Consider the following 13,186-nt stretch of genomic DNA (forward strand, 5'->3'; position numbering starts at 1 on the left):
TCTTTGTATTGTTTGTCTGCCCCTTTAGAGGACAGCATTCAAATAGCATACTCAAATTACCATGTTCCCAGCATTAACAATAAAGCCTCAATAAAGCCTCTTGGCCGTGGAATGAGTGACTAAATGCAGATCTGTAAGTACACGTCTGCTAAATCCAAAGTGACTGTAGCTCTTCTGTTTCACTTTGCTAACTTCATCTATATGGTATGAAACCACTGATAAACCATGGTATTTGTTCACATCGACTTCTTAAGGCTCTGTTAAGTTGCTGGAGTGCAGTTTCTTTCTATAAATATAAGATCTCTGCAGTCACAGACTGTGGGCTTTGTTAGCCTTTCCAGATTTTGAGCCAAAAATAAGCTGGTGAAACAGATGGGGAAAGTAGGAAGCTGGAATTACTGCATGGGCAAAGTGAAGGCTTTTGCGTAATCCAAACTGCAGATTTTCATGCTTTCAAGCACTTCCTTTGAAATTAAAATTTATATCTCTCAAATTTCTCATGCTTTTATACATACAACCTTGCTGTTAGAATGTTTTTGTATTTTGGGTTCGTAAATTTAAAGGACAATCAAATGCCTTTTCGTGGACACACTAAGATTTATAAATCAGTGATCTGTCATTACTGATACAGCTTGCTTCTGCTTTTACCAGCAGACAATTAGAGTAGATGAATTATAAAGAGCAGACAAAAGTTTCTTTAATGGAAAAACTAAATTGAGGGTGAGAAACCTTTGTTTCTTTTAACGTGATAGTACATTTTAATTGTAGTGCTTGTTTATGCTCTTAGAAGCATTGCAGAAATAAGTTTTGCAGAGACACTATTTTAAAAAGTGTTTTATTAAGCACTGTAGAGGCCAGTTTTTGGTGTATGTTCATGAACTTTGTTAGACAAAATGATGTCATTTTTTCCTTTTGATCAATTCAAAACCACAGGAGTAAATTTATTGTCATCTTCTAGGCTTGTATATTCATCTGATAAAAATCTTCAAGCTGAGGAGCAGGCTATGATGAAAAAAGCATTGGAAGCCAAAATAATACAGGAAAACAACACTGCTACTCTTCAGAACACTCAAACAGATGTAAACAGCCTTGGAGATGGTGAAAGCACACCCGTTAATCAGAATAGACTGAGTGGAGCTGTGCAGAAAGAAGTTGCTTGTTCACGTTGTACTGAAGAGGAAATTCCTGAAGAAGCCGTCGATGCAGAGAGCAACAAAGATACTGCAGGTAGGTTTGGAACTGTACCTTTGGTTGGTTGGTTTTGTTGGGTCTTTTTCCTTTTAAATGATTATCCAAAGATTTATACAGATGTAAAAATGCAGTTAAAGGTTAGAGCTATTGTGAGAACACGGCTTACATGGGTGTTCTTTGCCATGGTCTACCTCATTCTCTCACGCTTTGAAGAAATGAATTGCTGCAGAAGTTTGGCAGGAGTGGTTCTCAGCCAGTGTGGGGCGTGACAAATCTGAGAGGACTCGTCGGGCACCGGGCTTGTTCATCTTTTCTCTGCAATGCAGCAAACCTGAATCCTTCCCACATGGGACTGCCAAAAGCAGTGTCTCTCCATTCTTTTCCTTTTCACCCCAGTTCCACTGTTGTTGTTTGAGGATTTTGGAATCTTTCAAGATTTTCCCTACTACAACTGTGAATGAAATAAGTAACATGAGGAAATGTGTAACTGCACCTACACCAGAGGTGTTGGCTACTGCAGCTGTGTCAGTCAGACAGGATCAAGCAACAAATCTGTTGAGGCAGAAGCCTGTAGCACTACATGACCCTGAACTTCTGTAGTCTGCTTTTCTTTAATGCAAGGATACCAGATCTCTGTAGGAAAAGTGAACTGGCTACGTAGTCTTGCAAAGAGTAACTGTAGCACTTCATAGATATCAAATATGAAGCATTGGTCAAATTTCTAATCTCTCAAGTCAAAATGAGAAGTAAAATGCAAGGTCTCAAAAACCTTTCAGGGCAAATTCTGGCTTGAATATGCAATATGAAATATTTTCATTATGTCATACTCTTCTTTTCAAGCATTTTAAGTTGTCTATACTGTCAGTAGTCTAGCCTACACAAAGTGAAAATAGCTGTTTCTTCCTATCTGCAGGTAATTCCAAACTGGAAACTGCATCTGCGTTAGGAGAAGACTTAATGATGCTCTACAAGAAATGCTCTTGTCCAGATATTACTATTTGCGTAGAAGGCAAAGATTTTCAAGCTCACAGGTATGGAAGTATTTACTGTAGAGTTTTGCAACTGAAATCCTTCTGGTATAAAGCACTGCTGGTACCGTATATGGTAAGTTATTGCTGGTGGTGTTACCTCGCTGTGAACTGGTACAGTTTTTAGGTCTCACGTGAGAAGTGGCCATACGTCGATATTAATGAAAAGTATTTATCTTATTAATGGCAACTGATGACAACAATTGCATTTTTAGCACTTCTGAGACTGCCATTGTAAACTCACACGAGTATATAAATACTTGTGTATAAATACCGTGTAGATTTTCTTTGCTAACCTTTTTAAAATAATCTGTGCTCTTTGACGAAAATAGCAAGTCTATTAATAAACTATTCAGCTATTAATGCTGAATTAAATTACCATAGAGGAAGAAGATTTCTGGAGTAGTAATTATGTAGAATAGATTTTAGAATCTGTGCATACAGAGTCTGATTTTACTTTCATGACTTTAGTCATGTAGATGTAAAGACTGTCAGCACCCTTTATTAGCTCTAAAGTCCAAGACCATTTAAGAACTCTGGCTTCTTGGACTTCTGTAGCTTGGGAAAGCAAATTAAAGCATCAGTTCCACTTCTTGTACCTTAGATAAGAGTCCATTTGCATTTGAGATAGCTAATTAGCCCATATTTTGTTCCTTTGAGTGTATATATAACTGAGAGCAATTATAAAAAACGTCTGCTACTTCTAGTACAAAACCAGTGTGGGACATTACTGACGTTACAAATAACACCTTTACAGAAGAGATGCCATAATGGGGGGGTGTATTTTATTTTTTTGAACAGTAGAATTAAGGTATATACTAAATTACCAGACTGTGGTATAGGTAGGCATGTTTTCTTCTAGTCTACGCTATAAGCAGGCATATTCTCAGGTCCATAACTTTTGAGAAATAAGTATTTGAATGCAGCAAGAAATTCGACGGATTTCCATCAGCAGAGTTTAATTCAGGCCACTTACTGCCTGAAGCGACGTATCTGGTCTAACCAGCATCAAAAAAAAGGCAGTAAATCTTAGATAAAGCGAGTATGTTCTGAAACAGGCACAAGATTTGCTTGTTTTAGTACTGCATCATGTGAATGGTAACGAATAAAGGAAATCCAACTTTGGGTATAATTGTGAAAGCACCAGTATGATTTATTTAGTATAATGAGGTTTTTTAAGTTCTCAAACAGGAGACAGTTTAAGTCCCTCCCTTCTCCCACTCACCTATCTCAGTATTCCTTACTTCCTTGTGAAGTGGCATGAACTTCCAATAGACCTCACTGCGTGACCTGCAGCTCTCCAGAGAATTGCCAAGTTGTTGTTGATATCTATAGATATCAAATATGAAGCATTGGTCATATGCATATGTAATCTTACAGAGCTCTGGGTGGAGCTAGTCAGTTTGGTCAGTAATAAACTTGTGGCACAAACCAGGACAGGAGCAAAGCACAGATCAATTTACTTCAAATTCATTTGGTATCTCCGTGTATTTTATAAGGTAAAATTTTATCAATATATATTTAGGTGATGCATACTTGTCCACATTCTACTGAGTAGCTGTCTTATGTAAAAAGAGTCTTTGATACGTCCACTTCAGCTATGCCCCTGCAGTCAGTCTAGCCTGTTCTAGCCTAGTCCATCTGTTCACGACTAAAATTCATTTGGGAGAGGATGACAAAATTGGAGACAGGGTATTTTGTATCTCCATGATACTGCGTTGTCATGCCTTAAAAAAACGAGATTGTGTGTGTATTCAGAGTTGTGATGTGATACCCATTTACATGGGACATTTCACTGAGATACAAAACATTCTGTAAGACTTCATTATGATTATGATAGCTGGATGAATCACAGGAGGAAGGAGCAAGAAGTTCCTAATTTAAAATATTGAGACTTTTGAAGTAGGAGGAGGGAAGAGAGATTCCAGAATATATGACTAGAAAAAGAGACCATAAATAGCATTCTTCTTACTTCTTCCTACACAAAATGAGTGCTCTGAAGCACTCTAAGAGCCAACAAATACTTGCAGAAGAAAGGATTCTCATGCCTAATATAACACTTATACTTCCTGTGGCAGAAAAAGCTATGACAAAAAATAATTTTATAAATAATAGGATGCTTAGTAAACGTCAGGAAAAAATGGTATGTATGAGAATATTATAATGGTATGTATGAGAACATTATCTACGGCTGCAGTAGTCCAGAAAAGAGATGTAAAGGCTAAACACCATCACTGGCATGAATCTGGAAGGCTGAATTCATAAAGCAGTTTTCATCCACTCTCTTCTCTTCCTTTTTGCCCTTCCACCTTAAGAAGCTCCTGTTGCAAAGGTCTTCTCCTCTGGTTTTTGCTAGACTGTGATACTGGTGGAGATACTGAGCTACCCATGGTCTGGGGTTTCTTACTGGCTTTGATGGAAGTAGCAGTAAATGGAATTAGCCCCTTTATGGCCAGTTATGCCTTTTTAATATACAAATATAAGGGAAATAAGTCTAAACAGAAATAATTGATAAGTCCAACACTACAAATAGTGTTGGAAAGACACATCATGTTGTTGTATCATATGTTAGTATCAAGTTTGTTTGGCTTTTAGGATGTGCTGTTAGGTGGCCAGCCCATTTCGAATGGGAGAAGTTTTATACTTTTTTTTATTGAATAAAGACACATTTTGTAGCATAAAAAGAAGGTAAGATATTCACGATATGGTTATTTGGCTAAAATGAGGCTGTATAAACAAGGCTACTTACTGTTGTTTGGTAAAACAGAAGAAATAAATTTGCAATTTTATATCATGTAAAGGGAAACTACTTGTGATAATAGATTTCCTCTGTGTGAATGTCAAGGCCTACTAGACACAAGCTTTAACTGAAAATTTGAGAGTACTGTTTGTTTTTTCCCTAGCATATTTTGAAAATCCAAACATACTTGAAGAAAAGGTGTGCAGTATACAAATGACACTTTAATGCATAAAGGGCAAAGATTTAAGTCAACGTTATCAAAGAGTCTCATAATAAATGTTTGTATCTAGTGGAATGATGTTTACTTTTTCTCTCTCAGGGCCGTTTTATGTGCCAGATCTAGTTATTTTGCTGCTATGCTGAGTGGAAGTTGGGCTGAAAGCTCCCAGGAGCACGTCACTCTTCAAGGGTAAGTGTTGCCTCTGCAAGTCGTGGGGGAGCAAAGGTAGGCAATTTAAAGTTACTGCAAATATGTAACAACTGTGCTGTGAATAAAGCACTGAAGATTAATCTGCCTTGACACCTTTCTTCAACCTCATACATTTCCTGAGTAGTTTTGACTTCAGTATGAAACAGCATGTGTAGTGTGTTTGTTAATATTGTCAGATGGTTCAGGGAAGAAGTCTTTTTCATCATCAGAAGAGTACTCATCCTTTTTTGTAGAGTACGTTCTGGCACTCACAGTCTATTTTACAATTCTCTTTTCTCACTTCAAGTTGTACATGTCACAAAAAGTATTGTGAATGTCTGAACAGTGTCATTTATTTTCATACCTGTTTGTACAATAAGACTATATTTACAATGTAAAGACCAATAAACAATGGCAATTAATGATATTTCAGTATCATACACTATACCAGTTTTCTCTGGTGTGCTTGTTCGCAGTGGCTTCCTGTGTGAGAGCTGAAAATAGCGGAGCTGGCAGTGTAGGATGAAGACTTAAACTTTGTAGATAAACTGGGGACTGCCAGGTTAGGTTTTTTCAGTATCATAAAAATCAATTGAAATATATTAAATTTTCTTTAAAAGCAAATATTGATACCTGTACATGTTAGCTTTTTAGTTCAGGCACGATGTTGGCTGACTCGGCTTTCTTCAGAAAGAGCTGTGTACCTTACAGTGTTGCAAAATATAATTGCTTTGTGTTAATATAAAATTGCTTGGCCAAATGATACTTTCTCATAATTTTGTCCAACCTTCCTGATTTTGAAGCAATCTTATCTGTTGATTTGGTTATACCTTCCTAATCCTTATAAAACCATATACCTTATTTGAGTCCTGATCTGTTATGCTATACAGAGTATGTTTTAGAGGCTGATAGTCAACATTTACCCTGGCATTTACACTTCACTCCATCCAGCTGATTTCTCTATGGCTAAGACATTTTCATCCCTATTTTTCAGTAGAGGCTTTCTCCTGAGAAGTACTTAATCTTTAGATGAGTATATACTGATAATTTCTGTTACTAAGAATCGTTTATTTATTTTACTTTTTCTAGTTCAGTTTTCTGCTTGGTGCAGATTGCCATGCTGTCTTTTTAAACACTTGCGGAGTACATATGGCTTATTCTGAAATAATGAAAATTCTGCCTAAGATAACAGCTGGCAAGACTGTGAGGAAACCCTTTCTTGCTGATTTTATGGCTATCATGTACTGCTAATTCATAGAGAGGCAACTGTGTTGGTTTTGCTTCTAAACATGTTGCAACCTTTTTTTTCCTTTTATTTTTAGTCATCGCTCTCTGTTGCTTAAACATGGCTAATGTTTCAAAGGGTTCAATCTGCATTCCTGTATTCCACTTACAGTAATGTAAACTCATGTGTTCTGAAGATTAAACTACGCACACAGACACACGTACTTAAGTACAATAATGTACAGTTTAGGAGATCACGTCCACCGTTTAAAATAAACAGGCTGTGCCTTTCCCTGGGATGATACGAAGATGCAAACACAGCCCTGTATAGAAAGTCTGTATTTCTTAACCTGAATCTAGGCGTAAACACTTTTTTTCTAAGTATTTTGAGGCAACATTTGTAATTAGCATTGTAGCAAACCTACTATATATTTTTATTGTGGGAAAAGCTTAAATATGTTCCTAAATTTAAGTATTAAAAATAATTATTATTAAGCCTTGTTAAATATATAGTTGATTAATAAGAGTTTCTACTAGTAAAGAGCTTGGGGGTGAGAAAGAGAGCCTTTCTGCATATTACCAGTGTAAACAATCTAGGTATTAGACTGCTTACGACTTAATTTCAAAGATTTAAAGTATTACAGAGTTTCAGCAAGACTATTGAGTAGCAAAATTCACCCAAAATATTTAGATATTTACATTGCAGTAATCTTGAAAACAGCTTTAATTTTATGAGACCATTTGCCTTCCGTTCACAGAATGGCTGGATGATGTATCAGCCTTTGGACCAACTTCCTTTGGCTATGAAATGTGGTGGGCTTTATTCCCGATGTGTCTCTATTTGTTATTTTTTCTTTCTTTTTTACAGCATAAGCCACATAGAAATGAGTGTCATCTTGCATTTTATATATGGAGGTATTCTGGACTTCCCAGACAAAGTTGATGTTGGGTATATGTCGACTTTCATTATTTTCAATTGGAGTCTGTGCTTGTTCTGTATTTTCTCAGTTAAAAGTCAAGAGTAAAATTCTTTGTGTAGTATAAGTAAGACAAAGATGTCAAATATAATGATCATTACACCTAAACATACTTGAGGAGATGCTAAAAATAAAGCTGTTGAAGAACTCTTGTTTATTCGGCAGCTACTGGAAAAGGTAGGCCAGACATTTTTGGAATACTGTACAAGGAGAGTGAAAAACAGGAGCATGGTTTATGCCAAAAGAATTCCCACCTTCCTTTTTGTTTTCAGAATAATATGTACAGCATGTGATTATGTACTTGGAATTCATTTTTAAATAAAGATTTCAACTGATGTGAAGGCTAAGTAGTTAGCCTTAGATCCATAAAAGGTGGTACATAGCAACCAGTGCAAATGTTGGCATTTTTTTCTGGGATAGTTTTTAATCACAGTTTTATACACAATCCTGAATCAGCGAATTAAGTTCTGAACTGTGTGAATTATTCCCTGAAACCATTTATTTATTAGCTGTTGAACTCTGCCACTAAATATTAAAACACTACAATTTCTCAACGTTAGAAATTGTAGTTCAAAGCTTATCTATCTAAAATAACAATATGGATTCGTTTATAATATGCCCCAATGCAATGATTAGGTCATCAATTGATACAGAAATATCAGAAATAGAGAAACTGAGAGTCTTCTAAACAGTTTCTCAGCTAATGGCTGCGATTTACTTTTCTATAGACTGGACCTGGCGGTTGGGTGATTATTATTAAGTCAATACATCTTCCTGTTTGAAGATTATTCTTTGTCAAGTTTCACACTTGGTTATTAGTCTATTTCTGCAGTGAATTCTGTCTGAACAAAGAGATGAAATTAGCATGTAAATTGTCTTCTAAGGAAAATGCATTATGGAAATTATTTTTGATTCCTGTTACTACTGCTTTCTCCTTAGTCGCATGTTGGGCATTGCAGATATGTATGGGCTGGATGGGCTGAAAGAAGTAGCAATCTACGTTTTGAAAAGAGATTACTGCCATTTTTTCCAAAAGGTATGTCACTTCTCGTGCTGCTTTGTGAACTGTAAAGCCTAAGAAGAATTTTCATTCTATTACTTACATATCATATTGCTGAGGTACTTAACAAATATGTGGTCAAGGAGTTAGCTGAAGGCAACAGACCCTATTATTAAGTGTAAATCTGCTCAGTTCACTGGGATTGATGATAGGAGTAAGGCTTGTGGTAGCCATCTACCTATTTATAGAAGCTTGTAAGCCACAACTGATGAAAAGCAGTATTCCACATGATCAATTCAATATATAAGGGAGTGGAGCATCTCCCTTATGCGGAAAGGCTGAGGGAGCTGGGTCTCTTTAGTTTGCAGAAGAGGAGACTGAGGGGAGACCTCATTCGTGTTTATAAATATTTAAAGGGTGAGTGTCACGAGGATGGAGCCAGGCTCTTCTCGGTGACAAACAATGATAGGACAAGGGGTAACGGACACAAACTGGAACACAGGAGGTTCCACTTAAATTGGAGAAGAAACTTCTTCTCAGTGAGGGTGACAGAGCCCTGGCCCAGGCTGCCCAGAGAGGTTGTGGAGTCTCCTTCTCTGCAGACATTCAAAACCCGCCTGGACGCCTTCCTGTGTAACCTCATCTGGGTGTTCCTGCTCCGGCAGGGGGATTGGACTGGATGAGCTTTGGAGGTCCCTTCCAATCCCTAACGTTCTGGGATTCTGTGATGTGCATGGAGTATAATTTAATATATTCCATTGTGTACATAATTGTTCTTAATAGGAATATGGAAATACTGTGTATTTGCATGTCAGATTTCATGGGCACATATTTAGAAAATATTTCTGTTCAATTAAAATTAGTTTAAAAAACAGCTGCTTAGAGTTGAGCTTTTTCATGCTCAACTAGGCTGAATACTACTTGACTGTCGTGTGGAAGCAGATGACTTCCCTATACTGCATAAAGGCAAACAAATACCATGGTAGCTAACAATACTTCCACTTGAACTGAAGACTTTGTACTTCTGTACAGTTTCTGTAAGTCAGAATGTACAATAATTGTGATAATTTGCTAACAACTCTAGCCTGTTCCTGGAAAACAGCAACCTGTACTAGAATGCATGGCTATTGCTCATTCATTGGGAGTGGAAAACCTCTATGCTGCTTGCATGAAGTAAGTATAATAAAACAAATTATGCTTTATGTTTTCCATTTCTCTGTTTTCTGTTGAAATTGTTTTACTTTGTGAGATTGGGTTTATTTTGGCCTATAAAATGTTCACATTTTAAACCTTTTTTCTTAACAATAGTTTAGAAGTATCACTGATGCTAACAAGTGAAGACAGAACTTTTTCCATCCTCCTTACTTAAGAAAGGCTCTTTTTTCAACAGATGGGTAGTAAAACATTTTGCAAAATGTTTCTCAGAGAGAAGCTTTGCCAGTTTACCTACTGAACTTCAGAACAACTGTCTTGTTATGTTGATTAACTCTTTGGTAAGTAGTATATATGAAGTTGATATAAAAATACAGCAGTGTAAATTTTCTCCTTATTTAGCTGTGCAATGTAATTTAAGATAAAATAAATAAGGTATTTTAAGTCTATGGAACAGTTATAATATGTAAAAGTTCCCATTAAAATAAGTTTAAAACCAGACTTTGATGTGCAGCTGTTGTTATGCTTCATGACACCCAGTCTGGTGATAATTGCATCCAAGCCCAGCATAGCAATAAAACACTTGGTTTATGAACCTCAGCTGTGACATCAGAGCACAGCATTGTGCATTCAGACAGTGAGGAACAGCTACATTAGATGGCAGCACACTTTGTTTGTGATGGCCTTTTCCTCTTTGCCTGCATTCGCATTTGGAAAAAAGTGTACTTTGTTTTCCCCAGACTCCAGGTGATCACTGCCTATCAGTGATCACAGCCATTTGTTTACAAGCAAGCTGACTTTTCAAAAATAAAGTAACAGTATAGCATACATATCTTCTGCTTCTCAGATAACTTTACTGAATTGGTCCTTTCAAAGCTCAGCATTAATTTTTTTGTGGCACACATTTACGTTGTTCCAATTTAGATCTGCCTAAACTTAAATAATTTCTAATTGTGCTTCTGTATAAGACTGCCCTCAGAGCTGACTTAAAAGCAACTGATTTGAACTAGACCTGTTAACAGGAATTTGGTCCAGTAATTAGCCTGTAAATACACAGGACTGTAACAGAGTAGGTAGAGGAGCTAAACATAATCTGTTGCCAAGCATGATTGCATATGTATGTGACAGTAATGTGGACTGGCATATACAAAGTTTAATCTAGCTATCTCAGGTAACAGTCACAGGATGATTTTGGCTCTAGCACACACCATACAGCTAAGTATATGATGATTTGTATGTTCATGTTGAAGTCCTTGTCCCTGTATCTCTGTTACTGTTGTTACCCAATCTAAACAGCTCAGGTATGGCTACCCATGCTGCCAAACATACGTGAGTTCAGGAGAATGCACTCTTAAACAATTCTGGCCAAGAACTGCCCCTCACTGCAGGGGCTGTGAAGGCTTCTTGGGACTGTTTTTTTTCTGAGCATTTCTTTGATGGAGTACTTACCCCCATTCAGTGCTGAGGCCAGCAGGACAGCTCCGAGTGGTGGCTGCTACTGCGTGTTCCAGTGAAAGCCTGAAAAACAAGAGATTTCAGAGCTGTGTAGCTGTACCAAGAGAAGCTTGAGAGTATCCACAGTTACAAAAAACAAACAGTCCTTCTACCAAAATGTGTAATTTCTTACAGAATAAAGATAGTAGCTATAGCTGTTAAGATACTAGGTGTTCTCCCATCATACCAGATCAGTATACTCAGTTGTTCCTAGAATACACATAGCTTTGTATGTCATATATTGTATAAATATTTTAGAAGTTTGAAGTAAGGTTTTCAGGATTATAGATCAGTCCAGATTTAGTCTGGACTAAAGGGTGTTTAGGTTCCCATTTTATTGATTTAAAATTTTTGTTGGTGGGTCTTCGCTAAATTCACTGGTATTTTATGGACTGATGCCTAGAAAGCTTTTTCAATTGCAAAATTAAAATATAAAGCATTAAGCCTCTTCTGCCCACAGAACAGTTCTGATGAGCGGTCATTTAACTCTGAGCTCTTAAGACACTCAGTCCAAAAACCTGTGGAATTCCCAGTGGAGTTTCTCACAACGTACAAAAATGCTTAAGGCTGCTTGAGGGAGAAAGAAGAAAAGGTCTAACATTAATTTTGAAGGGGGCTACCTCATGTTTTATGATTCTCTTTCCTGCAGCAGTTCTCTGGTGTAAAACCGTTTAACAATTACACCCAGTTAAATAGTATGACTCTACTGATCCTTTCATTTACCAGCCTTGGAAATGTAAAAGTGTGGGGCAGCCTTTCAGAGATAGAAAAGATGCAAAGGGAGGGAGATTGCTGATAGAAAATCTCTGGGAAGGCCCTGTGATGATGAACACAGAAACCTTCAAATGGGAGTGCAGTTTAAAACGCTGTTCAGGCACCTATTCCTCGTATCTCAAGAAAAGTAATGTTTTTTTTAGACAAGTAAAGTGGACCCCACTTTAAAATGGTTAGGAAATAAAAACACAACAAGAGAAGTAAAATTCAGTTAGAGCCACTCCTGCAAAGTGCTGATTTAATTAGAAGTCAGTGAGCGCATTTTATATTTCACTGGAAGTGCCTAATGGGAGTAAATGCTTATTGCCTTGTGTGAGCAGGGGCTGAATTCTGGGCAATTCAAAAAGCTTGTAACTGAGTCCAGTGGGAGCAAGACCAAACCATAAGCATATATTAATCCTTAATTTACTGTATATGCATGGAAACTGGTTTTGCCCACAGATGAGTAAAATAATTTAAAAATGGAACAATGGCTGGCCAGATTTTGTTTTAGCTGCAATACACATGAAGAAAATCCTCCCTGCTTTCTACTTCGCATAATCTGAATTTACAGGAGGGTGTTTTGTGTCAAATATTTATCTGAATTGTTGCTTTCTCCAGTGTTACTGGTCTTACTGCATAATTTATCAGTGACCTGCTAGGTCATGGTGAGTAGAGCTTTCAATCCATTCTAATGTACATAACAATAAATTGCGAGTTCTTTTTAAGCATTAGCCAGTAGAAGTTGCCCTCAAGTACAGTGCTGATGCAACGCACAAAAGAACCAAAGGCACAGAGCAGGGGAATAAATATTAGGAAGTATGTTTGCGTGTCTGAAATGTAACTGCAAACATAACAGTTACATTTCTTAGAGAAACATTAGACAATGAAGAGGGTGAGTTCAGTTAAAACTCCATCTGGGAGGACAAATATTTGTTGTCTGACTCCTTTATTTAAAGCAAAAGGATTCGTAACAATGAAGATGCTTGGGTATTTATGCACCCCTAATGCTAAGACCATCCACGCTCACCTAAAACCTTCACTTACCTATTTCACTCAGTAATTTATTACATCTTTCAGTGACCTAAAAGATTTTTCTCTACTTGGTTTCTGCAGATAACATTTGCCTTACTTTGTTCAGGACTGTGGTGTGTAATGACACACAGTTGAAACAATACAATAAAACCTACTGAAAACTTCACTTTCTAATCTCAGCAG

The 13,186-nt window shown here is 37.0% G+C and overlaps 1 protein-coding gene across 1 annotated transcript in view; it reads left to right on the forward strand.

Annotated features, from left to right (window-relative positions):
- Positions 1-1,004: 1,004 nt before the first annotated feature.
- Positions 1,005-13,186, forward strand: part of BTBD8 (BTB (POZ) domain containing 8) — a gene marked incomplete at its 3' end in the record, with an annotated part of 19,324 nt that continues 7,142 nt past the window's right edge. The window contains exons 1-7 of the mRNA XM_010180313.1: positions 1,005-1,227; positions 2,105-2,222; positions 5,279-5,368; positions 7,461-7,541; positions 8,509-8,605; positions 9,654-9,742; positions 9,960-10,062. Coding sequence (XP_010178615.1) covers positions 1,005-1,227; positions 2,105-2,222; positions 5,279-5,368; positions 7,461-7,541; positions 8,509-8,605; positions 9,654-9,742; positions 9,960-10,062 — 801 coding nt within the window. The remainder of the gene's footprint in view (positions 1,228-2,104; positions 2,223-5,278; positions 5,369-7,460; positions 7,542-8,508; positions 8,606-9,653; positions 9,743-9,959; positions 10,063-13,186) is intronic.

Source organism: Mesitornis unicolor, unplaced genomic scaffold (genome assembly GCF_000695765.1).
Source record: "Mesitornis unicolor isolate BGI_N332 unplaced genomic scaffold, ASM69576v1 scaffold52522, whole genome shotgun sequence".
NCBI lineage: Eukaryota > Metazoa > Chordata > Aves > Mesitornithiformes > Mesitornithidae > Mesitornis > Mesitornis unicolor.